This window comes from Polychytrium aggregatum (genome assembly GCF_025602895.1).
Source record: "Polychytrium aggregatum strain JEL109 chromosome Unknown BJ171scaffold_35, whole genome shotgun sequence".
NCBI classification, from domain to species: Eukaryota; Fungi; Chytridiomycota; class Chytridiomycetes; order Polychytriales; genus Polychytrium; species Polychytrium aggregatum.
Window position 1 is genome coordinate 342,392 of NW_026516237.1, and position 26,606 is coordinate 368,997.

The 26,606-nt window shown below is 55.2% G+C and overlaps 6 protein-coding genes and 3 non-coding genes across 9 annotated transcripts; 3 read left to right on the forward strand and 6 right to left on the reverse strand.

Annotated features, from left to right (window-relative positions):
- Positions 1-546: 546 nt before the first annotated feature.
- BJ171DRAFT_516256 (Rho GTPase activation protein) lies at positions 547-5,139 on the reverse strand. The gene is made up of 10 exons (XM_053112018.1): positions 4,793-5,139; positions 4,522-4,655; positions 4,137-4,211; positions 3,886-4,056; positions 3,569-3,663; positions 2,964-3,300; positions 2,527-2,835; positions 2,159-2,263; positions 1,349-2,016; positions 547-1,124 (listed from the first exon to the last, which is right to left on the reverse strand). Exons 1-10 carry the CDS (start codon positions 4,989-4,991, stop codon positions 896-898), a joined length of 2,322 nt encoding a protein of 773 aa, XP_052964088.1. The 5' UTR covers positions 4,992-5,139; the 3' UTR covers positions 547-895.
- A 478-nt stretch (positions 5,140-5,617) lies between these two features.
- On the reverse strand, positions 5,618-5,688 carry BJ171DRAFT_t230. The gene has a single exon. It is a non-coding gene; the product is annotated as a tRNA-Gly (tRNA).
- A 68-nt stretch (positions 5,689-5,756) lies between these two features.
- BJ171DRAFT_516258 (uncharacterized protein) lies at positions 5,757-7,244 on the reverse strand. Its single transcript, XM_053112019.1, has 2 exons — positions 6,594-7,244; positions 5,757-6,531 (listed from the first exon to the last, which is right to left on the reverse strand). Exons 1-2 carry the CDS (start codon positions 6,774-6,776, stop codon positions 5,842-5,844), a joined length of 873 nt encoding a protein of 290 aa, XP_052964089.1. The 5' UTR covers positions 6,777-7,244; the 3' UTR covers positions 5,757-5,841.
- Positions 7,245-7,687: 443 nt separating this feature from the next.
- BJ171DRAFT_t228 lies at positions 7,688-7,760 on the forward strand. Its single transcript has one exon. It is a non-coding gene; the product is annotated as a tRNA-Arg (tRNA).
- Positions 7,761-8,420: 660 nt separating this feature from the next.
- Positions 8,421-10,560, reverse strand: BJ171DRAFT_516264 (putative deacetylase LmbE-like domain-containing protein). Its single transcript, XM_053112020.1, has 5 exons — positions 10,085-10,560; positions 9,732-9,831; positions 9,413-9,503; positions 9,113-9,180; positions 8,421-8,848 (listed from the first exon to the last, which is right to left on the reverse strand). Exons 1-5 carry the CDS (start codon positions 10,413-10,415, stop codon positions 8,485-8,487), a joined length of 954 nt encoding a protein of 317 aa, XP_052964090.1. The 5' UTR covers positions 10,416-10,560; the 3' UTR covers positions 8,421-8,484.
- Positions 10,561-10,599: 39 nt separating this feature from the next.
- Positions 10,600-10,672, reverse strand: BJ171DRAFT_t229. The gene has a single exon. It is a non-coding gene; the product is annotated as a tRNA-Arg (tRNA).
- A 427-nt stretch (positions 10,673-11,099) lies between these two features.
- BJ171DRAFT_516268 (SAM domain-containing protein) lies at positions 11,100-12,179 on the forward strand. The gene has a single exon (XM_053112021.1). The coding sequence runs from the start codon at positions 11,364-11,366 to the stop codon at positions 11,982-11,984; it is 621 nt and encodes a 206-aa protein (XP_052964091.1). The 5' UTR covers positions 11,100-11,363; the 3' UTR covers positions 11,985-12,179.
- A 3,558-nt stretch (positions 12,180-15,737) lies between these two features.
- On the reverse strand, positions 15,738-19,233 carry BJ171DRAFT_516313 (uncharacterized protein). The gene is made up of 12 exons (XM_053112022.1): positions 19,060-19,233; positions 18,938-18,959; positions 18,807-18,825; positions 18,610-18,742; positions 18,158-18,334; positions 17,945-18,062; positions 17,815-17,837; positions 17,540-17,643; positions 17,245-17,441; positions 17,065-17,097; positions 16,506-16,899; positions 15,738-16,287 (listed from the first exon to the last, which is right to left on the reverse strand). The coding sequence occupies exons 1-12, from the start codon at positions 19,088-19,090 to the stop codon at positions 16,060-16,062; spliced, it is 1,479 nt and encodes a 492-aa protein (XP_052964092.1). The 5' UTR covers positions 19,091-19,233; the 3' UTR covers positions 15,738-16,059.
- A 4,024-nt stretch (positions 19,234-23,257) lies between these two features.
- On the forward strand, positions 23,258-26,513 carry BJ171DRAFT_194293 (putative O-acetyltransferase). Its single transcript, XM_053106208.1, has 7 exons — positions 23,258-23,878; positions 24,223-24,438; positions 24,683-24,954; positions 25,274-25,469; positions 25,582-25,607; positions 25,838-25,937; positions 26,137-26,513. The coding sequence occupies exons 1-7, from the start codon at positions 23,348-23,350 to the stop codon at positions 26,434-26,436; spliced, it is 1,641 nt and encodes a 546-aa protein (XP_052964093.1). The 5' UTR covers positions 23,258-23,347; the 3' UTR covers positions 26,437-26,513.
- Positions 26,514-26,606: the final 93 nt, after the last annotated feature.

Below are 26,606 nucleotides of genomic sequence, written 5' to 3' on the forward strand. Positions count from 1 at the left end.
GTCTGACGGAGTTTGGAAGCACACGTGAATTCGCTATCCTTTCACGTGCGGCGCCGTGTCGGCTGATTGCCAGTCGGCACGTGGGCATGAACTGGCATGAACTGGCATGAACTGGCATGAAACTCGGCTCGCTCAACAGAAGCGGGGCCAACGTGGGCGGCTCATTGATGGGAAGCGATCGAGAGGTTGTGGCAGAAGGTGCGTGGCTCGCGGCGGGCCTGTTGCACTGACCAACTTGCCCGCATTGATGCCATGCGCGGCGTCACGAGTGGACAACTATGTGCACTCTATTCAGAAAACGGGATACTGCCCGTTCCATGGACATGTCGCATGTGATGAGCTTGCGTCCAATGGAGACACATGCAATTCAACAGATCACCTCGGAGTGCCAGCGGTGAATGGTGCTCTTGGACAGACTGAATATGGAGGCAGCGTTTCTCAGGCTGTGGATGATGGCGTAGCACCGCATCACAGAATGGCCATGGCCGGCGCACGATGCTTTGAAGCAACAAGCCATTTGATCAACGACCAAAATTCAGAGTGTCCCGTTTTTTGTTGTATTGGAACGCCTGTATTCAGGATCCAGAACGAATGCGGCCATCGATCTCAAAAACAGGTTGTCCTGTTTGGATGTGAGCGCGCTGCAGTCAAGACAGCGCCGGCAAGGGGAGGAGGAGGAAAAGGAGGCGGAGGAGCTAGTTTCAAGAATTGGAAGCAATGGAATACAGCTATGAGTGAGGAACGATTGAGCAAAGAGAAGGACGAGAAAAGTGGGTGGGGCGTCGTCGTCGGCGGAGTAGGAGGAGCGCGGGCGGTGTGTGTCAGAGACAAGGGCGGGCAGCGACACCAAGCAGATCAGCTTGGTCCAAAAGAAGAGACATCACGCCAAGCGGGTCTATTTGCTTCCTTTCAGGAAGTTCTTTCGAATCAGCACAAGGATCTTGTTCACGCTGAGCTGGACGTACTCGAGATCGAGGAGCTCGACGCCCATTTTCTGCTTCTCCAGCAGATCATCGAGCTTCAAATCCATCTCGAGAATCGGTGTGGTACGTCCCTTAAAGTTGAGGGTGATGACGAACGTCCCGGACACTGGCGAGATGATGTTGAAGAAGATTTGCGAGCGTCTGCGGGTGGTGGTTGCGATCATCAGCAAGATTAGGACGGTCATTGGTCATTGAGGGTCAAGCAATCTACGTTCCAGCAAGAATCCCAGGACCCTCTTTCGCGGCCAACCATGCAAATGGGCACATTGCGCTCGCCGACTCAGTTGCTCGGCACCGACTCAAAAAAGCACCCGTCCGTGCCCGTCAGCACCGGCACAGCGACTGCTACGCCTCGGAGGACGCACCTGTTTTCGGGAATGTTGCTCTCGACAATGACGCCGTCCTTCTCGAGCTGGGTGTGTGAGATTGTGATCGGGCCTTGGACCGAGGGCTTGGCCGTTTTCTGGATGCCACTCTGCATGCGCACGTTCTGGAGATAGGTCTTGTAGCTCTCGAGCTGGTTTCGCAGGTAGTTGTTGTGGTCCAAGATGGTCTTGAAGACAATCTCCAGACTGCCGATTTCCTTGTTGATGGTTTCGCGCAGGTTACCGAGGTGCTCGAGCTCCTGCTTGATCTCCTCAATAATGAGCTTGTGGCCATCCTTGGGGTCGATCACGCCAAGTTCCTCGAGCTGACGCAGCAGCTCGCGTGCCTTCAGGCCCTTCTTCATCAGCGTCTGGTCTCTGGACGAGGCAGCGTTGTCGGCGGCCTTGAGAAGAGTAAATCCAGGCATGTGGATGAGGTTGGGCAGGGTACGGAGGATGTGCACAAAGTGCGCCTTGGTGTCCATATAGATGAGATCCGTCTGGGTAAGCTCGCCGTCGCCCAGGGTCGAGAGCGTATCATTGATGGGCGTCTCCCAGCGGCTGAAGAGAGGCAGAATAATTGATTTGTTCTCGCTGCGTGAGACCTGAGCAGGAGCAGGGCCCAGATCTTCCAAACAGACCCGGAGGTGGTGCTTAGGGTTTGGGGCCTGCAAGAGAGAGAGCGAGAGGCGTACGCGACAGTGAGTTTGACTGGGCGAGTGTGGTGCATTGAACAGGCCGCGGCGATGCGCTCAGTTGGGCTACTGGCGCATATGATATCGGTGTCTCTGCGACTGATCAGGATCGTACCAAGGCATCAAGATGTTGCAGCAGGAGCGCATGAGTGTTGTAGATTTCATTCAAGTTGATGTGGAGCTGGATTTCCTTTTTCGAAAGGGCAATGTACTGCTCCATCTGTGCAACAAGACAGGACAGGCGTCAGAAACCTGCTTCGCTTTTGTCGAATCGACTCGATAAAGGAGGGAACTGTGTGGCAAAACGCAAAATGCAAAATGCAAAATGCAAAATGCAAAATGCAAAATGCAAAATGCAAAATGCAAAATGCAAAATGCAAAATGTAGTAGCATTGCCCCTCTCCCAGCTCAGGGAGTGGAAGAGAGAGCACCCCCGAGGTTGGTCACTCTTTCGGTCTCTGCACGCTGGCAAGCGAGACCCACCTCCAAGGCCTCGAAAAAGTCGGGCACGTCACACAGATCCAGGAGGAACTTGTTGATGCTGGCGCGGTTCTCTTCCACAAAAGGATTCAGCTCGAGCATGTAGGGCTCCTTGGAATACGTGGCCTTGTTCGCTACGTTCTGGAGCATCTTGGCAACAAGAGTCAGGGTGCGGCGGGGGTGCTTCTGGGGGGTGCTCTCGACGAGCATGTATGCTTGAGGAGTGACGATCGAGGGGTTGACGAAACGCAGCATGAAAAAGCCGCCGATGAGCGTGCAAAGGTTTTCATCGGTAGCATCAGGGAATTTTCTCTGGAGCAGGCAAGCAGAGGTACCGAGTCGACACCGAGTCAGTGGATGGGCTGAGACATTACAAGACGGTGGTCAAAACATCAGCGCAGAAGCACCGAGGGAGCAGAGCGTCTATCGCAACGGCGCACCTTGGTCAGCGACTTGATCTGCTTGCAAATCCAGCGGATACCATAGGGCACCTGCTCGATCGAGTCGATGATGGTCGCCAGGAACGAGTTGGCGACATCCGTGAGGGTCTTGTGTCTTGGAGCAAGAATGGCCTTGACATCGGGGTTTGCCGCAGCGGCTTCCATGGTGAGACCTCGGGGGAGGTTGCAAGGCTCGCCGGTGGTGGTCTCGATATCGATGATCATTTGCTCGTAAACCTTGAGAGGGTTGATTTCGAGGTCAAGCCCGACCGACTCGATGACGTGGTTGATACGCTCCGAGAGAACAGTTTTCAGATAAGTTTGACCAGGGCCGCGCCTTGCAAAGAGAAGATGAAGAGCGCCGATATACGTCGGTTTGATATCCAACCGCAGTGAGTCAACAGAATTAGCATACGAACAGCATCCATGACAAAAACAGAGTTGAATTTGATGCGTTGCTGTTGCACCCATTTCAAAGCAGTGATGATGAATGCATGGCTCGGGGCGGTGAAGATTGAGAGGAGGTCCAAGACATTACAGCACAGGATTATAGCGATACGGACAAATGAGACAGACAACTACGTCTGGCAGAGGATGATGCCTACCGTGTGTATGTGGTCATCATGCGCGAGACAGGAGTGTTGGCACGCATGAGGTTACCAAAGTCGGCAGCGGTCTCGAATTGGTGAGCAAGGACATTCTACGTGGTGGACGCACGAATCACCAGTGTCGGGCCAACGATTGATCAAGTATGAAATGGAGTCAATGCGCGCCCCGATGAGCGAAGGTGGCATGGCCAAAGAGAAAGCGTGTGAGGGGAGCGGCAAGTCGGCGTTGCCGCCCAGTTGCAGAGAAGGCCGGCCGAGAGACGAACCAAGCCACTGCACCAAACGGATGTTGGATAGTCAGGAGCGGAACCAACCTGAAACATGCTGAGCAGCAGAAACTCTTCACGCGATTCATACTGGTTTCCGTAGATAGTGAACATGACGGTCTGGAGAAGAGTGTCAATCTCCGAGAGACTGACCAATCGAGCCAGGACAGCAATGTGCCGAGGCTCGGACTGCAGAAGGAAGAAGAGGTTGCCGTAGAGCTGGGGAGAGAACGGAGAGATCGAGTCAGCATATACGTATCAACGCATTCCATCCAGAGTCTATCGGAGCCGAGGGCTACCTGGCGGCGGCGGTCATCGGGAAGACTTCCTTCGACAGCCTCAGCTTCTTCCAAGGCGCTGGCAACTTCTTGTTGCTGTTGTGGATACGACCGTTGGCCCAGATACATGGATCGAACAGAGATGGCCACGTGGGATGGGTGCGCATGAGTACAACAGCCATCACAAGCGGTAAATCAAAGGCTCTGGCGGCGACCGGCAGAGACAAGCACAGAGCGGCGGCGATTCATGGGGGGGAGCGCAAGGGGAGCACGTCTGGGATCAAGCCTGATTGCCCCCCACAGACGAGCGCTCGCTCACTGCGCTCCATGGCAATGTGGCCACAGGAATGAGAGGGCCTCCCGTCACAGACAACCTCTTGATGCCCGCAAGAAGCTCTTGACGCACCTCATCCAAGGCCATCCGGTTTTGAATCAGGAGGGCAATGCGGCTATCGAGATAGCGAACATCTCGCTCGAGCAAAAAGTTTCGCTTGGACTGAGACGAGATGCGACCTTTCAGCTCACGGAGCTTGCGCTGGGCTAGTGACGTTCAGGGTGCAGCGCAATCGTGGTCAGCGAGGATTGGGAAGATACAGGCCCAAGCAGGCCGCCGCAACCCGCACGCCAGCGAGGAGAGGGATGCACCAGCATCGGAGCCAAAGGAGCAGGAAAGGCACCTTTGGTCAGGGCATCATCGACCTCGGCATCGTTCTCGGAGGCGAGCGATAGAAGGGCAGCCATGGATATCCTCTTGTCGCCCATCGCCTTGGAGCCGCCCGCCAACTTGGCGGCCTCGGCCGAGGCGAACTTGGCGCTGGGGCGCCGAAAGAGGGGCGAGTTGACGTTGGGGACGGAGGGCCGCCTCGGGGTGTTCATTTCCAGGACGGGCGAATCAGAGATGGTCCAGGAGAGGGATGTCGATGGCCGAGCCGAGCTGAGCGAAGACGGGTTGGATCGATGCTGGATTGGACAGGAGGAAGTTGGCAGGCAGGCCAAGGCGGAAAGACAGATCAAGACCACGGGCGATGTGGGAATCAGCGAAGGCCAAGCTGGCAAGCTGACAAGCTGGCAGGAAAGCAAGCCGACCTGCTAAAAACGGACGGCCGCGTGTGCTGTGTGCCTGGCGGCCGATGGCGCCACAATCTGTGTCGATTGTGACTGCGTCCGTGTCTGGTCTGCAGTCTCCTTGCTTGTGCCGTTCCCAACAGCGCACAGTCTCTGTACCATGCCCGTCTGTGTGTGTGCGGCCGGTGCGACCATTTGTGATACAAACCGCTTCCGCCACACAACAACTGCCTGCCCGCTGTGTTCCCATCAACAGCCGCTTTGGGAAAGCCGGCAACACAGCGCGCGCCAGCAATCCCGATACAGCAGTGGCTGTCGGCTGCTGCTGTCTGAGTAGGGTCACGCGACCAGGAAATCGTCAAGGAAGAGCAGGATCGAGCCTACAGGATCGAGCCGACAAGGCAAAACCAAACCAACATCGCTGTGTGCACGCAAAATGCATGGTCCGGGAATCGAACCCGGGTCTGCCGCGTGGCAGGCGGCAATTCTACCACTGGACCAACCATGCGATGATGGGAGTCTCACTATTTGCGATCCAGAGCATACCGAGCTCTTTACAGCACCAAACGAGAATCACACACCCCAAACCACCAATCCCTCCTTCTTTATGACCCGCAACCATCACCAGGACCCTGGGGACATGGAAATGGACCCAGGACCCTCAGGAATGACCTTGAGACCCAGAAAAAATCAGAACAACCAACCAGCCGAGCCTCCCCAGCCCATCCCTCCCCCAGGACAACCTGGAGCCCAGATCGTCACCGCTGCCGCCGACACCAGAACTAACAGAGCCACTAACGACGCTACCCATCCCCAGACACCCAGCAAGGATGGCAATATCGCTGTCAAGAAGCGAAAGGCGCCTGAAGACACCACCAACCCCGAAACCGACCTCCCCCAACCCGAACACGACAAGCATCACCCACCTGAACTCGATTTCAACCAACTCATCCACGATCTCTACGGTGACTCGCCCAGCCTCCCCAACCCACGCTCCGTGGAGAAGGAGAAGGCATGGGCCTTGACTATTATCGAGAAAATCAAGAACAATACCCTTAACGACTCGGACTTCAGCAGCATCCCCACGAACCACATCACCTACCGCCGCTTCCGCTTCGCGATGGCCATCCTGGCCAGCAGCGTCCGCTGCCCGAATTGCGTGGAAGCCCATGGAATCTCCAAGTGGCAAATTGACAACACCAACCAGGTCATCATGTGCACCCGCATCATCCGCAGCCCCGACACCACCCACCGCGTGGAAAAATGCGGAAAATGTTACGACCCGCTGAGCTTCTGGGGACTCATGACCCGCAAGGATCGAGTTTCCAGAGAAATCTTGGACATAAAGCACCTGATCACCAACATCAAGACGATTGTCAACCGCGTGTGCGCAGACCGGGCCCCGGTGGAGACCGACCCGGAGGACAGACTCCGCATCCCCGACGTCGAGGAACCCCTCGGAAAGGCAAAGAACATCCTCAAGCAGGCCGAGCAAATCAACGATGACAGTGAGACCCCTGTGCAACGTCTCAAGGCTCTGCTCGAAGAAGCCGTTGCCAGCATGCATGTCCTCGCCGAGAAGACCGAGAACGCCATAAAGGCACTCGCCGAAGGGGCCGGGGCTGTCGCCAAACCCAAGTCCTTCTCCGAGGCTGTCAAGAAAGGACTCACCGCCGCCAAGATTGCAGCCAACCAGGACAACACTGCCAAGAAGCTCGCTCTGCTCGACAAGATTCGCTCTGAGGCCAGCGAGGAGAAGAAAACCGAAGCGATCGCAGCTGTCCTGCGCAACAGGAACCCGTACACCGGCAAATGGCTTGGCAACAGAGTCGCCACCCCATACAGGATGATCAATGCTGTCTGACCGACCTGTAGCCAGACTTGGGTATGCCCTGGATGTAGACCCACTCGGCCTCATCCATCTTTTTCTTCAGCTGGCCCTCGTGATCTCGATGCCACCGTCGAGTCTGCGTGATATTTTTATTTTATTTGTAGAGCCTGTTATTGTTTTGACCCCGTCAGTCATATTACATATAATAACACAATTTCCATATCGGTGGCTCAGTTCCAATTGTATGTGCTTGTAGCTTGGATGTCCAACTATTACATCTTGCGTCGTTCGCAGTGGCTTTGGTCGCCAGGTCGGTGGAGCATTAGCCGAGAGGAAAGAGGCGACCCTATCAATTGTATCGAGCTCTGTCATTCGGTTACCCTGCACTCTCACCAGCCGGTCACCGGTGATTTCCGATTGTTGGGTGAGTGTTGGGTGTTTGAGAGGTTTGTTGGTTCGACTGGGCGAAGGCTGCTGTCCCCACCCAAGTACGCCTCGACAATGTCCTCGAGAACGGCTGAAATCCTGGTCAATGCAAATGAGATTTACCGCACCAGCCTTTGTCTCTCGTCTTGCCACCAGCAAAGTTCTACAGGGTTGTGCAGCATTTCCTCGTATTGATATTGATATTGATATTGTAAAAATCATGATGTCTTTTTTCGAGCTCTTCATCAACGGCCGCATGGCCAAATGGATAAGGCGCTTGACTACGAATCAAGAGATTCCAGGTTCGACCCCTGGTGTGGTCGTTTCTTTTTGTTTTTGTTTTCCGTCTTCCTCGCTTTCTCTCCATTCTTTCGCTTCCATGAGCCATTCGGATTGGATTGTCATCCCATTCTTTCACAGCCTATTCATCGGCACCGTCGCCTTCCAATTTATTTTAATCGCACAAATGAACCAACTCCGTCGCTGGAGTGGCTGATGCATCAAACAGATTATGCATGAAATGCAGCCCTAGAGACCGCCACAATCGGAGAAAATGACTCTCTGGTTCACAACAGGATGCTAGTTTGTCGCTTGTGGCGAGGAATAAAGGAGCGGCATACCAGGTCGAGCTGAGCAGAGGTAGTGCCTGCGAGGTGCATCGACCAGAGTCCATGTAACGTACGAACGACCTGTGGCAGCGTTGCGGCTGATCGATTGGAGCTTCAGATCCCATGTGACGGTCAACTGAAACGCTGTGCAGAGGCGAAGGCAATTTGACTGTCACCCTTTGACTGTCTTCCATACCCTGATACAACCGTGCCTATGCGACCAGTCGTCTGGAGCGACTAAACAATCCCCTCATCTGTGAGCGGATGTGTTGCCATGGATAGATGGACCGGGCAATATCCTGGTGAGCCTTGTAGACGACAACGGATTGGTGAAGCAACTCAAGCGAGCGGTATCTGCGGCGCCCATTGTTCACAGTCGCGATGGCTGAAGGCTGTCCGTTGTATTAAATGCATAGATATCGCCCCAATGGCACTTTGATCATTTGATTTGATGCAGTTCGTTGATCAACATGTACCGCGACGAGGCCAGATACAGGTATCGGAACCAAACCAACTGACTGCGATGCCGAAACATGGCTCGAAATCCCTTCTGTACGTGCCACGGTGGTGCTACAACTACAAGCGGCTGCCCGCTGTATCGGCTGTTGGGCCCCTCGTCAGTCGAGATTTGCGGTTGCGATCTGAGCCAAGCCAGCAGAGTAGTCGGAATCAAGTCCAAGACAGAAGTGTACTTCCGCGCCAGAGAGATCGAGTCAAGGGAAAATGCCAAGACAGATGAAGCAGTGGTTGCTTGAGCTTGGTCTGAGGTTGGGTCTGGGACTGCACCGGACCTGATCAGCTTGCTAGATTCATGCGGGTAGTGGTGCCGAAAAATGCAGCCGACGTCGCGATTAGTCGGTCGATACAGAGTATATGGCATGGGTATTTCAGCCCAGACTCCAAGCACCAAACGGCTGATCTTGCGACTCGCACTGGCATGCAGTGACAGCCATGCATCTCGCACGCAACGGTGGAGATGCGAGTCCGGCCATCGGTACCGGCATGGCCAAAGCACGCCGCAGCTTGGTATCCTCGTCATTATACTGTTTGAAGCCGAGTTTGCTTACCGCACGCCATGGAAAGCAGATCGGTGGTTGGGATGGTTGGTGATTCCGAATTGGTCGAATGTGACGATCTATGTGTGCGAAGCGGCAGTCGACCGGCATAGGTTGGCATGCCAGTTCATTGGTTGGGGTCATTGTTGAATCCGTGATCAACATTGTATGAATTTCATCGATGGGTGTCATGGTTAGTCGGTCATCAGTGTGAATCGAATCCGTCGACGACAGCGCTCACGAAGTAACTTGGATGGCCCGTCCATCGAACAGCATGGTTGTAGGCAGCATCGTTGTAGGCAGCATACTCACAACGTCAATGTTATGGTGCGAGACCTGTAGCCGGATCGCCTCAGCAACGATGTCAGCGTCCCACATATCATGTGGATGATCTTGTATGCGACTGACCATGATCGTTACAACACCAACGGGATACAAAGAAACTATTAGGCTGAAATGGCCTCATCACAGTGTCGCCATTGAGAGGCGGTATGTGGTCGCTCGTTGACCTGGATGCCCTTGGACGGGCCCCATCTGCCTCGGCAAACGCAACGGCCGAACGAGCCATGCGACCATGGCGATCCAAGCAACGGAGCAAGTCCAGCATTCAGCCCAGCAGAACGCAACAAACCTATCTTCTAGCACGGTGACATGGCTTGGACTGATGCCAAGCTCGGAAGCTGAATCCACCAGCTCCTTCTTGCGGATCGACCCGAGACCATCGTAGTTGCCTGTGTCGGCCCGGCGTGGAGGGGACCACCACGAATGGTGCCGAGGGAGAGAGGAGCATCTAAGCTAGCTGAGCGGCCAAACTGTGCAGCCAGGTATATCTATATGCTGTTTCTATGAGGCGGGAGTGATTCGAGCAAGCCGATCAAATCATCCAGCCTTCCAAAATTGACTCAATTGCTTGACTCAACAGGAATCGGCAATAGGTCAAACGTCGCATAAACTCGCTTTGTGCGGGATCGTGCGATGAATTACCGCTGCTGAGGCAAAGCAGGAAGACCTTGTCGGCGTTGGACGATGTCAGGGCCGTGATGGTAGGGCCAAAGAACATGCATTCGTCGTCCGGATGAGCGACAACCACAAGAACGCGAGGATAGGGAGAGGCCGACGCATAGCCATTAGATTGCTGCGACGCACGAGGTTCGTTGGGCGAGGTTGAAGACCTCTGGTGAGCAAGTGAATGTGGATCCGAAGGGGAGCAAACCGAGGCGAATAGCGGTGGCGAGGGGAGCATGACAAGATAGCCATAGAGCGAAAGCGCAGGAAGGATGACAAACAGCAGTATCGCCGACGAAACAGAGATCATGATGGTGCAGGTGTGAAGTATACCAAGATCGAGAGCAGGGCGAAGAAGGAGGCTACGAAGGTGGAGTGAGGGTTTAACAACGCGGTGAAATCCAGATGGTCGAATGGACAACCGTCCGGAGAGTTGGATGAGGAGAGTGTGGAGAGAAAGCGAGGAAGACGGGAAACAAAAAACAAAAAACAAACGACCACACCAGGGGTCGAACCTGGAATCTCTTGATTCGTAGTCAAGCGCCTTATCCATTTGGCCATGCGGCCGCATTGCTTGGTGTTACACAAGCATACTATCTGGCTATTTTCATCAACCACATTGCTGATGGAATATGGTTCTGCACCAAACTGGCCCCGCTGGGACTGCATCGTCCGTGGATCACCACTATCAGCCAAACTGCCGCTCGTGCGGATGGAATATGGAGGGAGTTTGGCAGATGCGCGGTGCTCAATCGGCGGGGAAAGCCTCGTCGATTTGACAGCTTCCTATGGCGATATACTCTCAAGCGAGGAGGTCCCGGCTGCGGCATTGAGATCCCCGTATCCACGGAAACGGGTCCCACTCCAATCGGTTGTCATCAGCGCTCCGCATATTATTGGCTCACCTCTCCGGTAGGATGTTGTCTCGCAAGCCGACCATGCCCCACAAGGGAAGCTAACACGATCGGGGGAGGTGTCGGCAAAGAGATCCTGGGTGCCGGTCGGTGCTGACAGAAAATCGCATTCTCGGATCTGGTTGTCGCTCAGCCGCCTCTCTCTCGCTTGGCCATGGCGACGCGGTTTGCCCACGACCGCCATGCCCGCCACGGCGAGTTGACCCCAGCCAAACAGCCTGGATTTGTCACAAGCGGCCATCGGATCCCAAGGGACTGGGACATGCTCTGCCGAGCCAACCGATTGAAAAGACCCTGCATTCCGCGTCGTCGTCACCATCTCAACAGACGCCCTCCTCCGCAACATGAGCACTACCGCCTCCTTCTGGGACGAGCGCTTCCAGCCCAATGCTGGATTCGCCTACGGCCGCGCCCCAAACGACTTCCTTGTCGAAGCAGCTCGCCGCCTCAAGCCCAACTCCAAGATCCTTTCGCTCGCCGAGGGCGAAGGCCGCAACGCAATCTATCTGGCTCAGCAAGGCCACTCGGTTCACTGCGTCGACTTTTCCCGGGTCGGTCTCGCCAAGACGGACGAGTGGGCTCAGCAACTCGGGCTATCGTCCCTGATCACCACCGAGTTTGGCGATCTGGCCATCTACAATCTCGGAGAGGGTGAATGGGACGCGATTGTCTCGATCTGGTGCCATCTGCCCGCCGACATCCGTAAACGGGTCCATCATGACGCCGAGCGAGCTCTCAAGCCCCAGGGTGTTGTCATCCTGGAGGCCTACACCCCAAACAATATTGGCCGTGGTACCGGCGGCCCGCGCGAGCCCGAAATGTGCATGGACACTGCAACCCTGCGTGGGGATTTTGCTGGTCTAAGCATCGAATATCTCGAGGAAAAGGAGCGAGAGATTGTCGAGGGAGGCTACCACAGCGGCCTCTCTGCGACTGTTCAGCTGATCGCTCGACGAATCCAATGAGCCATCAATGCAGCCCGCGAAGGACAAAATGAGACCGTGTGCATATGGCCGCTGCACCAAACATGGACATGAAGCCCGGCGGTTCACAGGCCGCATGGTCATTGTTTTTCGGTCCTGGTCGGCCATTGTTTCGTGTTTTGTTTACAGGCAATCCAATAAAAAACGGGACACCCGGGTTTTTGACCATTCATCGAATATTTTGTTACCCAATGTTATCGCGCGCTGGCCATGACCATTCGCCACACATCCGACTTTCGCACCGCCGCATTGCGATGCTACGCCCTCATCCATAGCCTGCGTAAGGTCGCCTCCATCTTCAGTGTGTCCAAGAGCACCATCCATCGATGGCACCGAGGATGCAAGCTGGATGACCCATCCCGGGTCCCAGCTCGCAGATCCACTTTCTTCGAGCAGGCATCTCCAGTCATTCGCACCCTGATTGAACAGGACCCGTTCCAGACTGGGCCTGTGTTGCGATGCAAGCTCGAGTCCATCCTCCAGAGGAAAGTATCACTCACACTCTGCCACACTGCCATCCACCGAGCAGGTCTCTCACACAAGAGGGCAACACACCTCTACAAGTCCAAGCGACTGGATGAGCGAGTGGCACAGTTCAGGGACCAGGTCCGCTCCATCGACCCACGACGATTCGTTTTTGTCGACGAGACAGGGATCAGGAGATCCATTTTCCCTCTCTACGGATACTCGCCGAAGGGTGCTCCGCTTCGCCAGCGCAATCACATGAAACACAAGTCTGTCTCGGCTGCATTTGCCATCAACCACTCTGGTGTGCTGCATCGCATGTACATCCCCACATCATTCAAGACACACTCGATGGTCGAGTTCTTTGAGCGAGCGACCTTCCCAGACGACTCTGTGGTTGTGATGGACAATGTCAGCATGCACAAGACAAGGGCTGTCCTGGACTGCATCGAGCGCCGAGGATGGTCAGTGATCTTCACCCCACCTGCCTCACCCGACTTCAATCCCATCGAGAACTTCTTTGGAGTTGAGTCCCCACCGATTTGGGGTTGAGTTCCTCCAATTTGGAGTTGAGCTCCCCAATCACGCCGCCATTCTCACGCTCACATCCCTGGCTTGAACCTCTCGGCGATTTTTGAACAGGGTCACTTCCCCAACCAGCCCGCGCAGACGGGCTCCTGCTCTCGGGTATAAATGCCACATCTTCGTCCTGCTGCTTTCTTCCCTCATCTCGCCTTGATCGGATCATCGCGCTATTGTACGATAAAAAAGTCTCTGCTCTGACCAGTACCACTGGCAGGCATCCAGCATTCTCTGTCCCCATGCCTCCGAAGCTTAAGGGTGCCGGTGATGGCCAGCCTCGGCCACCCAGGCCCAAGAAAGCCAAGTCACAGTCGGAGCCTGTCTCTGGTTCGTATTCTGACCCCACGCATGCTTGTTCGTCTGTTGCTCCGTTGCTCACCACCACTGCTTCTGCAGATCCAATGGATGTCGATCCCACCGAGCCTGGTCCATCTACTTCCTCGAGTACCGGCAAGCGATGTCGCCAGTGCGATGGCACCGATCACGAACGTTGCAACACCAGCAAATGTCCCAAATACCGGCCCCTCAAGAGCTCCGTCGTCCCACTCGTGGATGGAAGGTCATCCGCCCCTCAGTTCAGCTGCTTCAAGCAGACGATGGATGGCTGTTGTCTCAATCCCGCTCTCCGCGACAAGATCCAGGCCACCGTCGAGGCCATGACCCAGATCCAGTTCGAGGCATCCAGGCTGCTCAACCTGCACATCCTCCGGTGCATCGAGCAGGATCTTCCCGTCCCCGTCATCTCCAAGTCCACCCCTGCTTTCATCCGCCAATGCTTCAAGATCGTCCAGGACGGTGCCCTCTCCCCGACCGGGGACAATGAGAAATACAACGAGCATCTGGTCGCTTCCTTTCGCGACTACCAGACCACTCGGCACGCAGACCTGCCTCCGGCCCCTCGTCTGCCTGATGGTGCTCACAGTCAGCTTCTCACACTGGCTGTCAATGCCTATGCCACCAACTGCACCACCCACCTCGACCTGGCCTACTGGCGACTCCTTCGCCGCTTCTGCGCTGCCGTCTTCCCAGCCAACAAGCACAAGCACGACGCCATCGAGGTCTGTCTCGAGCTCTTCGAGAAACCGGACTCGACTCCACCCAAGGCCGATCTCGAGTTCCTCTATCCCGAGTTTAGCCACATCCTGGACGAGTTTCGGTACAGCAGCGACCAGGACCGCTTCCGGGCCCTCCATCGCCTCTCACACCATGTGGGAATCCTCGCCCGAGACAAGATGGTCGACAATGTCCACAAGTGGATCGACTGTGACATGCCCGCCCTCCGAGTCACCGAGCTGCAGCGCCAGGCCAAGCTGGACGAGCTCACTGCCCGAGGCATTCCCTCCGACGACAAGAGGTTCACCACGGCCAAGTCGGAGCTCGGCACCACCAAGTCCAAGATCAACAAGCTGGCCGCCAGGATCAACTGGGCCCTCAAGCAGCTCTCTCTCGACACTCCTCCGGCCGTGTGCACGATGGTTCCTCTGTGCACTGCCACGGCCAAGTATGTCAAGATCGACACCGTCACTCTCTGGGAGCTCCTGGGTCCAAAGAAGCGCCTTGGACTCACCCGGGACAAGCTCAAGGAAGAAGGTGATGACGGCATCAACAACCAGGATCGTCTCTGGCGCAGTTGCTTCAAGCTGCGTAGTTCCCTCTTCCAAGAGCGGGACGTGAACAAGAAGCTGTTCAACTACGAGATCAGCACCGATGGTATCGGATGCACCATCGGTCTCGTCAAGTTTCTGCCTCGAACCGATCACACCGAGACCACCACACCCGTCAAGACTACCGAGCAGCGTATCCAGGCCCACATCGGCAACCCAGACCCCAACCGTACCACTTGGATTGGCATCGATCCTGGAGTCGGCTCCATCTTCACGGCGGTCATCCAAGCACCGGGCCACCAAGACGAGGTGGTCTCGTTCTCGAATGGCCACTACCAGCACATGTGTGGCCATACGTCCAATACTGAGCGGCACAACACCATGAAGTATCGACTCGGCATCGAGACCTGGATGTCGACCACCCCCTCGCCCAAGGTGTCGTCCTCGGAAGCCTTCAAGGTCCATCTCACCCATGTCCTGCAACCGGAGCTGCGAGTGCAGCTCGACTTCCACCTTGGCAAGAAGGCCCGTCACCATCGATTCACAGGCCACAAGAGGCGCCAAGTGGCCGTCGACAGGATGTGCAAGGCCGTCCTGAAGCACGCCCCGATACGGACCGATGTGGTGATCGCCTTTGGCAATGCGTCATGGCGACAGGGCAAGGGCTATGCATCCAGCCCTCGGAGGCAGCGGTTTGCTCGGTACTTTGAGCAATTCGAGCACCACCGACGCCGTCCCAATCACCATCATGGAAGTGTCAAGGTAGTCTCGGCGAACGAGTTCAACACCTCGCAAGTGTGCTCCAAGTGCCTGGAGCCAGTTCGGTTGGAAGGACTCGATGCGCCCAGTGTTGCGAATTCCCATTTGTCAGGAGCTGCAAGAAACCCAGCTGCCGGACAGTGTGGAATCGCGACGTCAATGCGGCGCGCAACATGATCACAGTATGCAGGTCGATTGTGGAGATCGGAGAGCGACCGGCGGTCTTCACTCGGAGGCTGCCAAAGTGATCTGTTTTATTTCTTGTGGCTTTGCTTGACGCAAGCACAGCACATACTACCTGTTCATGGAAACGGCTATATTGTCCCGTTTTTTTTCTGAATAAAGTGTAGGGAACCTCGTCTTGAATACACCCGGTCGATCTCCTGTGGCGACGGCCCAATAGCATACCGAGATTGTGTTCTTGGCTGTGCTGATGTCTCGGTGTGGGAGCGTGGTGGATGGATTCAACCTTCTAGACAGTTCCATAATTCTCTATATCAAGATACTCGGCCTTCTTGATTCGACTGGCTTCCAAGCACTATAGGCACACAGTTTGGTCATGGTAGCGGTGGCCTGGTGCCTTTATTCAGCACCAGAAAACAATAAAAATCCCGACTCAAGCTAATGTGTCCCGTTCGTTTTGTGGCCTAGCCTCCCTTACTACCTATGCTGCTGTTCCTGCTGCTCCTGCTGTATCTGCTGGCTTGAGCCGAGGTTGCAATAAACCTTCGGTCAAACGATTTCACAAACGCCGCTGCTTGATCACAGCCATCGAAGGTTATGTTGACTTGAGGGTGACTGCGGTAGAGCAGCTTGACCCGATCCTCATCTTGCAGGAGCAGGTTATGAGTATCAATCGGAGGAAGCACAAAGGGCTGGATTATAGAGTCGCGAGAAGCACTTAGTCGCTGCTATTGATTGCGCTCGAGGAAGTCTCCCCCGGCTAATATACTTGGTATCGAGATTTGGTCCAGATGACTATTGCCGAATCCTGATCCTGATCGATCCTGATCGATCCGATTACCGACCCACATCGCAGGCCATCGTGGACAAAGTGCATGTCATGGCACCGAATCGTTGGCGGGGGCCCTACCTCGTTCTTTGGCTTCTCCGAATTGTGTGGTACATTGTGGGGGCAAGCGACTATTGTCGAGTCAACCACCCAAACGTGGAGCTTTCCAAGTTCGACTACATTTCCGTCTCGTTTGCAGATGCCAATGTTCAACGCGCTGTGACGAGCTGTCCGCGCCAGATCAACCGAGTTCTGGCCGACCTTCAACCTATTGACACCGGTGCTAACCCACTGCTCCTCAAGTCCAGCTTCTCCTGGGCTTCTCCAAATAGTCATGGCAATGGAGACCAGAATAGGCGCCGCCACAGTCGTTGGGATCAGCAAGTGTGCGACCACCCGAAAAATGAAAATGAACGAGAGCATGGCTGGGATATACATCAGTGTGCCGAGGATCCCTGTCAGGGCAACCAGGTGGCTGGCGTGGCGTGAAAAATCGAGTGCGCCGTCGATACGACGTGCATGTGTCAGCTGCGAATGCATAACGACAGAGTCGAGTGGCTCGTCACCACTCGGCCGCTGAGCAGTTCGTGTGGTCTTATGTGTCTATCGTGTGCAAGCCAGCTGCATTTGCAGCACTCACCTGAGGGAGATCAGAAACAGAGTGGCGTGGGTCCTGGAGTAAACAGCAAGTCCGGTAAGAAATGTGATCAGTGCGGACGATCGAGAACGGCGAGGATTGCATTCCCGGAGATGTTCGGCAACTGATGGACCGCCGGTAAGCTCGAGCGCTGCTCTCTTGGCCAGCGCGCGGATGACCTACTTCAATATCGGTGTCTCTGCCATGATCATGATGTTTCGCACAGTCCAGCCAGTCAACACGACCATGAGGGCGATGTAGATCCCAAGTTCAACGAACCACCCCGATGACTGCTCGCACATTGTATAGACCGTCAAGTTTGCCACCGGGACATCGACGGCAACGGGCGGATTCAAAGATATGCCGATTGTGGCGAGGATCTATTGGGAGAGCAGTCAATTGATGGAAACGGGCAGCTTTGTAAAAATGGCCCAGCCCCGATGGTGAGTGAGAGGACATTGTCGGGATGTGCACTCACCCATCCGGCCATGACCACAGAGGCGACCACAGGCCAGCCAGGCCGGGACATGACCGACCGCCGGGATATGCCGTTCTGTCGACACGGCGCCACACGGGCCAGCTCTGAGCCATGAGTTATCCAAGATACGGCAAAGTGTCATGCATAACAATGCAATGCACGGCAGTGCCAAACCATATCGGGACGGGGACGATGATCAGAGGATGAAGCCACATGGCGCTGTGCTGGGATAACACCACATGTGCATGATCTCGATCGTCCGCGAGCACACTTACTGAGCGTTGTCGTCCAAAGTGAGCTGTGGCGATATGCGATCCCGTCAGAACACTTCTTCGACAGCTGACTCAGTCACCACGGCCGCCGTGTTCGGCCTCCGTGAGCCAGTACACCGCGCTCTTCGCCTACCTCATGGAGACGCCGAATGCAGCCATGGTCAGGTACGTCATCAAAGCACACTTGGTTGTCGTTGGTAGGCCAATTTGCAGGAACAGCACTCCGTATCCTATCGCGGATGCCACTAGATCTGTGGCAATGCTTGCTCGTCAGCACATCGATGCTTCCTGCAGCCCTTTGGTGTTGGTGTGATCGAGCTCCGCCACCTCATTTCTGCCGACTTACTTAATCTTGCCACTTCGATCGGCACAACCTCTGTCTGCGGAGTGTATCTCCATGTCAGACCCAGCACCACCACGGCAGCCAGTATGAAACAGAGCGCCACCGCCAGCGCCGGCGCCATCCGAGTCAGTGTTTCGTTTGCTCGCGTAATCGGTGGATAGTCGACCGGGATGGTAAAGTCTGTCGCAGTATTTGCAGATCCAAGCACCGTCAGTAAGCGACACTCGGTGATCTCTGTGACCGCTCCAAACAACGGCAAGCCGACGCGCTGAGGCAATAGTCTCGAGCTGCAAGTGATTGCCAACATGTAGCAAAGCCAAAATCGGGCACGATGAATGTGCGTGGATAGGGCAATGCCTAGCACGGGGGCCCGCTGCTTGCATGCTCGAAGGGCATCACCATCGACTGAATCGCATTATTCAAGGCCATCTCTCCATAGCTTGTGCTGGTCATACCTGTCGAGTTAAAGTAGATGGAAAACACATCGCGGAGCGTCATCCCGTCTTGGAAGGAAGCTTGCTCAAGCCCGGCCGAGAAGTTGCCATTCATAAAAATCGTCAGGATAACCACGCCGGATGTGAGAGTATTCTAAAGAGATCCAAGAGATTCAGCATTGTTTCATCAAGGCGGTCTTTTGTCAGAAGAGACTCACCAACATAATATGGAGACCGCTGTGAATGTTGGATAAGGTGAGTCCCATTCCATGGCTTGGATGACACACCAACCCAACTCCACCGCACTATCAACGACTCGCCATCGACCCAGACCCGGAGCGGTGCTTACCCGGATTGGGAGTTCCCAAGCTCTGTCATGGAGGAGATCGCAGATCAGCGACGAGTTTGGCGGCCACAGGCAAGCGACCGCCATATCGGTTCAAGCGTCGGCGAACACCGTCGTCGTCTCACCGTCATAGACCAACATGCCGCATGACCCCATCTTGTCGACCGAAAACGTCGACGGCTTTGTCAAAGCCGGGTCGAGCTGCCGCTGGGCGATCGTTGACAGCGTGACGCTTGACGGATGCTCGCGCAGAAGCTGGATGGTCCGTCGGGATCAAGCATTGGTGGGGCGGATGGAGGTGCACGTGCGAGTCGTCGGGTGTTTGTTGATGAGTTGTATATCTGATTGCAGTCAACTCCATCGCAGCATTATCCACGCAGACATTCACCACATACCTGGTCGTATCCATACAGCATCGACAGCGCACAATCATATGCCATCCTGGAGCGCCAGAGCAATCGGATGGCGGATCAGAGTCTGGCCTTTGGGCGATCGCTCACAGTGTCGCTTAGCAAGGCATCCATCCCATGTCATGCGTCCAAATACTTCTTGCGCTTCATTGGCGCGAGTGAATCAGTCGTCGAACCGTGCCAAATCAAAGTCACTACTTACGGCATCACTACATGACCTCCACCTAAGGGATAGTTCAGTGGGCGCTGCCCGTATGTCGACCAAGTCTGGTTGAACTGCAACCACACCGGGTTGTTGGGAAAGTAGCTCACCGGGCCGTCCCTGTTCATGTGCGAGTAGCAAATTCAGCACGCCGTCGTTGCATTTCCAAAAGTAAGATGCGGCTCCAGTCCACTCAGACGATCAATGAACACATAGCCACATCGGTAGTCATGGCGGCCAATCTGCTTATAATTTCTGTTCACGGGCGGGATGCAGGACTCGCTTGGCCATAAACTAGACCCTCAATATCATCAGGAGTACGAGACGTGCATGCGAAACTCACAATCCGAATACTCTGCAGCGACAGAGAGTGCAATTTGAGTCAGTCGATGTTAGCCTTGGCTCCTCCATGTCCATACCGCCTTCACTGCATGTCCCTTGTCAGCTCAGATGTCGTGGACATCCCTGAAAGGTCACTCACGGGTTAAAATCCGATGCTGTCACGTTGCGGCCAAGATAGAAGCTTGCTGCTCTGTTTGCTGGGTCTTCGAAGAAGGACGCATACGTCGGGAGATCATATGGCTGTGCTGCCACAAACCACACGTACTCTAGACTCGTTAGACCTGCTTTGCTGTGAACAGAGGGCCGGTCAGTTGATCGTGGTTGATCAGGTATAAACCCAACACCGGGATGTTGAGCGACATAACACTATGCGCGGAATCTAGGAAGCGAGTGACTCACAGTGCCTATGAGGAGAGTTGATGGGGCCGAGCGTCCAGTTGGATTCGTGTTTGTCCATGAGAGCAAGCCCGGAATATGAGTGAATTCCGGTCGAAGCACTACATCGTATACACCGAGAATCGAGTGCATCTGGGTTCGAGTGCATCTGGGGTCAAGTGCATCTGGGTTCGAGTATGCTTGATAGTCGCTTCGTTCTCTGGCACTGCGACTGAGATACCTGCAAGTACAACGCAGACACTGCATCCGTAAACGCCAAGACGATGAATATCCGGCCATTCGTGGCCTTCATTCGATTCACGGGAGTCACAAAGTCGTTGTCGGCCAGCGCGGGCGAATCGCCGCAGTATATGTAGATGGTGTCGAGGATGTCGATTCGGTTGTGTGCAGCCCTCTGAACAAAGCCGCCAAAGAACAGGAAGCCATATCCGTCATTGTTTTGGCACTGGTGTGGAGTGGCACCCAAGCCAATGCCGGGCCGAGGATCGAGAATGTATGGTGTCAGTTGGCTATGCCAATCCCAGCACAGAAGCACCCGCCATGCACGGCAGAGCAGTTGCAGCCCCACTGCCGTCGACTCACCGAAACAACCAGAACCACCTTGGTCCAGCCCATCGACACAACCCAGTCGGCGACACCTGTTCGCGACAAGAGGCAGCGTCATAGTGTGAGATTAAGCGGGATTCGTGAACGAGCTGTGTCGAGTGAATCACACCTGCGCCAGCAAGTTCGGCCTTGCCGATGGTCCGGAAGAAGGTTGGATATGTTGTCTTGTCGTCGAACTGGTGGGTTGCATCAACAATCAGAGCACATCAGAGCATGTTGGAGCATGTTGGAGCAACATGGGCGATCGAACGCCCTCAACAAGTCCCTGTTGATAGGCAGTGCCATGCGACAGCTCATGAGTGCGACAGCCAAGTCATTACCATGTCGTCAAACACCAAGGGAGAGCAGTACTGGGGACAGAACGGGATCATGTCAGTAAGCCGAAATCTCAATTGATCTCGCCGTCGATACGGCATTCGCAGGCCCGACGTGCCATTCTTACTGGAACATTGAATTTGCCGGCCATCATGGCTTCGGCCGATGCCGTCAGGGTCCCGGGATTGATAACATCGGTGGTGTCGCCTATGTCGTCGTTCGAGCTGGATGCATTAACGAGGCTGCCCGAGGTGCCAGTGGCGAGGATAAAGCCTCCGCAGACAGCATATTCAGATGCGAGCATCACTGACCAATGAACCCGGCGTATCTGTTGAGAAAGACGGCGTTCTGAGCGGCAAGATACTGGATGCAAGGTTGGTAAGGCACAATGTTTACTGTCAGGTGCGTAGAGGTCAGCCCAGAGATTGTGGATGCAGCTGGCAGTGCGGGGAGGCTCAAAGCAGCAGCAAATTGCTATCGAGAGCCAGCCGCCATCAAACAGCGCGGTTGCAACCCAGCCAAGTACTCATGTGCTCAGCAAGGATGATTAGGTACCGCATTCGCGATCTGGCCTGCACTCGTTGGGCTGAACATGTCGATAGCTTCGACAACCACGCGCTGGTGTTGGGTAGTAGTGATCGGCGAGGGTTGCAGGTGGACATGCAAATGGAGAGGTGCAGTGCGATAGACGGTTAGAGGGCAAGATTACGACCACGCTGATTGTAAAGCCTTCAACAGGCACTCACGATATCGGGCAAGAGCGTGTTGCTGCTCAAGGACGAAGCATTGGCGATGATCGTTGGGATTGCCCGTGGTTGGTCGATGTGGTATCATGAAACAGGAATGGTGGATATGTGGAGCAATGGGCAGTGTGGCGCGTGTGAGTATATGCTTCACGATCGCATCACCAGGACTCAGAATCGTGTCGATAGCGATGCTATGCAGGATACGACTGAAGAAACACAATCAAGTTCCAGCGACCACCATGATGGGCAGCCACCCTCGACCCAGACAAACACCCACTTGGCATTGAATAGATCAGCGGCCGCCTGGACCGAGAGAAACCTGGGTGGAGACATAGAGCACCAGATGATTCGTGAGCGATGCGGCCCACAAGAGCGAGAAGTGTTGGCTCCATGGTCGATTGCTGCATCGGCTTACAGTTCGACGGCAGACTCGAGACCATTGGCGTAGCCGTTGTCGTCGAGAACCACAGGCGACGTGAACCAGCCAAAGACGCCCAGGGTCAGAACGCGCGTTGTCTGGTTCTTGGTGGGATAGAGAGGATAGGCCGGGGGATACGATTGATAGAGCGGGTTTGTTCCATTGAACACAGCCCAGACGAGCGGCACGGCGGCGAGGACACTGAGGACCAGCTGGACCCTCATCTCAAGAGCCAAGAAGGTCGATTTTCCGGAAGGGCCTTTCCTTGGCTACGGGCTGCGATGAAAGTTGGGAGTTAGTCAAATGGATGAATGAAATCGTTCTGAAGGGAATGGGGGTGCTAATTCCCCGATGGGGTTCAGTCGGCTCCTGGGTCCTGGCTGGTGATTGGTGATGGTGGACAACTGGATTGGCTGAATTGAATATTGGATCGATGGTATGGGAGTCTGCGAATGATAGCGACCAAACTGCGGATCTACGCAGCTGTACACGAGCCAGCGCGAACTTCCCAGCCCGAGCGCAATAATGTGAAGATGCAGGGACGATCATGCGCTGTCGCTGGTCGGGTGTTTGTGATGATGCACATGCCCCCGCTCAAGCCACATGTGCGACGACGGTGCCACCGATGCTTGACACAGGAAGGGGCGACACAGGGGCCACACAGACAGGGGGCCAGGGACAAAGGCACAGAGTCAACAGAGGCGCGACAACGCACAGCCCAACACGGGCGCGCACCCGCCAGCCACAAACGCACACGGCAAACAAGCCGCACAGTCCACACAGGCTGTGCCGGGCGCGCACCACCCAAACGCGCCCGACGTCGCACCCGCACCCGCGCCCGCTCTTGGCCCGGCCTTTCGCTTTCTCGCTTCGGTCGTCGCTCTGGCTCGCGGATCGTCTTGCGCTTCTGTCGCTGCTCCTGCCGCTTGTCCATCTGCTCGTCGAACAGCCTGCCCAGCCCTGACGGCCACCGCTACGATGGTTGCCGAGGTCTCGTCGATGGCTTCTCCGTCTGCCGCTGCCATCACCCTGCCCCAGGCCTTTTTTGCCCTCATCTGGATCCTCGTCGTTCTCTTTTATGCCGCAAACACAATCGGCTGCTGGCTGCGACCCGGCAGCGAACACACCCAATACAGACAAGTCCCGCCTGCCGGCGATGCGGACAAGGACGATGCCCTCGAGGCCCAGGACAACTCCGAGGAAAACCCTGCCAACGTCGCCGACTCGCCTCGTTCCGCCAGTCCGGTCTCTTTCCACTTCACCAAGACCGCCTCGGTCTGCCGCTCGGTCATCCTTCTGGGACTCCTTCTGTTTTTCTTTTACGCTGGCGACGTTGCCCACTGGTTCCCCCGGGGCCTGCGGGTCTATTCGCGGGACATCTTCCTCTTTGTGTATGTCCTGATCTTCCTGGCCGCCATTCTGTCGCTGGAGCTGACACCAGAAACCCAGAAGAACGCTGATCAGATCCTGAATCGTCATCAAACCGAGGAATGGAAGGGCTGGATGCAGGTGAGCTTCCTATGCCATGTCCGCGATTTGGATAGGGATTGCATCGCTTTTGTCTTGTTTCTGGGCAGATCGTGCCCTGTCTCCGGGCAGCTCCACAGGGCAATCGCCATCTGCACCGGTCACAGCCCAGTTGCAACCAGCCTGTTTGCTGTCTGGATCGGCTCAATCATCAGCACCATCGACGCCATGGACACCACTAGGACCGTCGGCTCTCTGAGCACCTTGGGCATCATCGACGGCGCATACGTTATTCGGTCGCTTGGCCCCATGCGTGGCTGTATGCGTGGCTGTATGCTTGGCAAGCTGTTGACCAGCTCTCACCAACGGCCCATCTTGACGGACAGGTCGGATTCCTGCTCTACCACTACTTCCGCGCTTCGGAGACGTACAACACCATCCGAATCTTCATTGCCTGCTACGTCTGGATGACGGGCTTTGGAAACTTTTCGTACTTTTATATCCGTAAGGATTACAGTCTCAAGCGTCTCTTCAAGATGCTCTTCCGTCTGAACTTCCTGGTCGCTGTGATCTGCGTCGTGACCTCGAACGAGTACATGCTGGTAATGTGTCTGGGCGCCGCATCTCAACCCGGATCCCGTCTCGTTGGTCTACAAACTCGGTGATTCTGCTACCGACAATGGATGGAGTGTTGGGCGATTCCCACATCGGCCTCAACTCTTGACCGCCGTCCTCGCCGCAGCATGCGGCATTCGAGTCCATTGTGCTAACATTGTGGTTTTTACACTTGGTCGTCTGTGCATTGCCTCTCGTGCATTGACGAAACGACTGCCGCACCACCCACAGTACTACATCTGTCCCATGCATACCTTCTGGTTCCTGTCGGTATACGTCTTTATGGCCATCAAGAGCGAGTGGAACTACGATCGCCGCATCTACATCAAGTTCATCGTCTATTTCCTGACTGTGGTTCTGCTCTGGGAGATTCCCGCTGTCGGCGAGTTTGTCTTCTCGATCTTTGGACCGTACTCTCCCCTCCCGATTCTCGCATACAAGAACAGCCTGAAGGAGTGGATGTTCCGCTCTGGTCTCGACCGGTACATGACGCTGCTCGGAATGTAAGTGGCCGTTGTTTGCATGTAGCGTGGGCTCTCACGACTCGTATGCGACCCAATGGCTTTGAGCATGGCAAACCCGCCAGCAACGATACAACCGAGGGGCAGGCGAGCTGTCTTCCGGCTCGAGGATGCACCCCACAAACGCGTTTGGAACGGGCTTTCCATTTTGGATTGTGGGATTGTGTGCCGCGATACACCTTTCGCTGCGGCTGGCCCAAAGCAGCCTGTATGCTACCAGTGAAACACAGCACTGTGCATATCTAAGTGGTCGTGTTCAACAGCACCAGCGATACTAACTGTTTCCTGTCCTCTAATATAGGCTCTGTGCTTTCTTCTATCCCATGTTCGACTCGTTCATCCGACACCTTGAAATGAAGACTGGCTCGTTTCAGGATATCATCAAGGGGCACATGATCAAGATCACTATTTTGGTTGCGGCTCTCATCCCGACTGTTACATGGGCGTCGCATATTCTGCTAGCCATGAACAAGATCGACTACAACAAGCTCCATCCTGTATGTGGCCTGATTGTCCACCATCGACTTTGCAACCTTGCCGAGCCGCATTCTTTGCCTGCAGTGCATGCCGCTCACTTGGCTGTATTCTCATCTGCCTTTGTTGTTGTAGTACTTGGCCTTTATCCCGATTCTGTTGTAAGTTGCCCATACCGGCTTGTTGGGGCAGACACAATTCTCGCCGCTGCATTGGGATGGCTATGTTTATGCCTGATGTCCTGAAATTGAGTGCATCCGCTCATGCCAAGCATATCTGTGACGTGGGGGCCCTTTGCATGCCTTGGTCGATCTGACGGAGGACGTCTCTCGGTACGCCAAGCTAATCCTGTGTCGCCATAACTCTCCTGGCGCCTGGCTATCTCCTACAGCTTCATATACGTGCGAAACATCACCCCGCTTCTCCGCCGCGTCAATCTGCACATGTTTGCCTGGTGTGGCCGCATCACCCTGGAGACATACATTGCTCAGGTATACCGGTACTTCGTGCAGCTTGACCTCCTTTGTCCGACGCGCCTCAGGACGATTCGCAGATTGATTTGCAAAGTAGTGGGCTGGGCAATCCGCACCTCGCACGCACCTCTGCACCTCTGCACATGGACTACTGTTCATTCTTTCGTCATCCGCTCTCGCACTCACCCACCGCATCGATGTCTCGTCCGCGCATTAGCATCACATCTGGCTCCAAGACAATGCCAAGTCGCTTCTTGTGTACCCTCCGCTTGCCAACTATCCAATGCTGAACTTTATGTTCGCAACAGCCGTCTATTTGCTGGTCTCGGAGCTGCTGTTCCAGATCACCAATGTTCTCAGCGACGAGCTGTTTGGCACGCGCGATCCCAAGGGCACCAAGGGCCTCTGGGGCTGGATTCACGACACACCCATGAGTCAGGCAAAGTGGATCACGATCGGCATCTGGACGATTGCCACTCTGGTGACTTTGATTCTCTCCAATATTCTCAGACTCTGAAGGGGTTCCTTCCCCCTCCCCTCCGCAGAACGGCATTTGGGGGCCGTTATTTTGAATAGATTCATTCACCCCCCCAATACCATGGCTCCGCGTGCAATCTCATTCATGGCAAGCAGCGACACGTCAGGATCAGTACAGGCCATCCATACAGCCGTCAGGCCGCGGCTTGT

Excerpts from the sequence above, each read along its gene's own strand:
- BJ171DRAFT_516264 (XM_053112020.1), bottom strand. The coding sequence starts at position 10,415 with ATGATCTCTGTTTCGTCGGCGATACTGCTGTTTGTCATCCTTCCTGCG. Across the intron at positions 9,504-9,731 it reads GTCACCGTGCTAGAAGATAG|TCGCATACAAGATCATCCAC; the intron begins GTTTGTTGCGTT and ends GATCATGGTCAG. Across the intron at positions 9,181-9,412 it reads CGCACCATAACATTGACGTT|ATCGTCACATTCGACCAATT; the intron begins GTGAGTATGCTG and ends TCGCACACATAG.
- BJ171DRAFT_516258 (XM_053112019.1), bottom strand. The coding sequence starts at position 6,776 with ATGGCGTTCTCGGTCTTCTCGGCGAGGACATGCATGCTGGCAACGGCT. Across the intron at positions 6,532-6,593 it reads GGAGTCTGTCCTCCGGGTCG|GTGCTTTATGTCCAAGATTT; the intron begins GTCTCCACCGGG and ends GTTGGTGATCAG.
- BJ171DRAFT_194293 (XM_053106208.1), top strand. The coding sequence starts at position 23,348 with ATGGTTGCCGAGGTCTCGTCGATGGCTTCTCCGTCTGCCGCTGCCATC. Across the intron at positions 24,439-24,682 it reads CCTCGAACGAGTACATGCTG|TACTACATCTGTCCCATGCA; the intron begins GTAATGTGTCTG and ends CACCACCCACAG. Across the intron at positions 25,470-25,581 it reads ACTACAACAAGCTCCATCCT|TACTTGGCCTTTATCCCGAT; the intron begins GTATGTGGCCTG and ends TTGTTGTTGTAG.
- BJ171DRAFT_516256 (XM_053112018.1), bottom strand. The coding sequence starts at position 4,991 with ATGAACACCCCGAGGCGGCCCTCCGTCCCCAACGTCAACTCGCCCCTC. Across the intron at positions 2,264-2,526 it reads ACTTTTTCGAGGCCTTGGAG|ATGGAGCAGTACATTGCCCT; the intron begins GTGGGTCTCGCT and ends CTTGTTGCACAG. Across the intron at positions 1,125-1,348 it reads AGCAACATTCCCGAAAACAG|ACGCTCGCAAATCTTCTTCA; the intron begins GTGCGTCCTCCG and ends CACCACCCGCAG.
- BJ171DRAFT_516313 (XM_053112022.1), bottom strand. The coding sequence starts at position 19,090 with ATGGGGTCATGCGGCATGTTGGTCTATGACG. Across the intron at positions 17,838-17,944 it reads GCATTCGGCGTCTCCATGAG|CTCACTTTGGACGACAACGC; the intron begins GTAGGCGAAGAG and ends ATATCGCCACAG. Across the intron at positions 17,098-17,244 it reads GCAGAGACACCGATATTGAA|GACCCACGCCACTCTGTTTC; the intron begins GTAGGTCATCCG and ends TGTTTACTCCAG.
- BJ171DRAFT_516268 (XM_053112021.1), top strand. The coding sequence starts at position 11,364 with ATGAGCACTACCGCCTCCTTCTGGGACGAGCGCTTCCAGCCCAATGCT.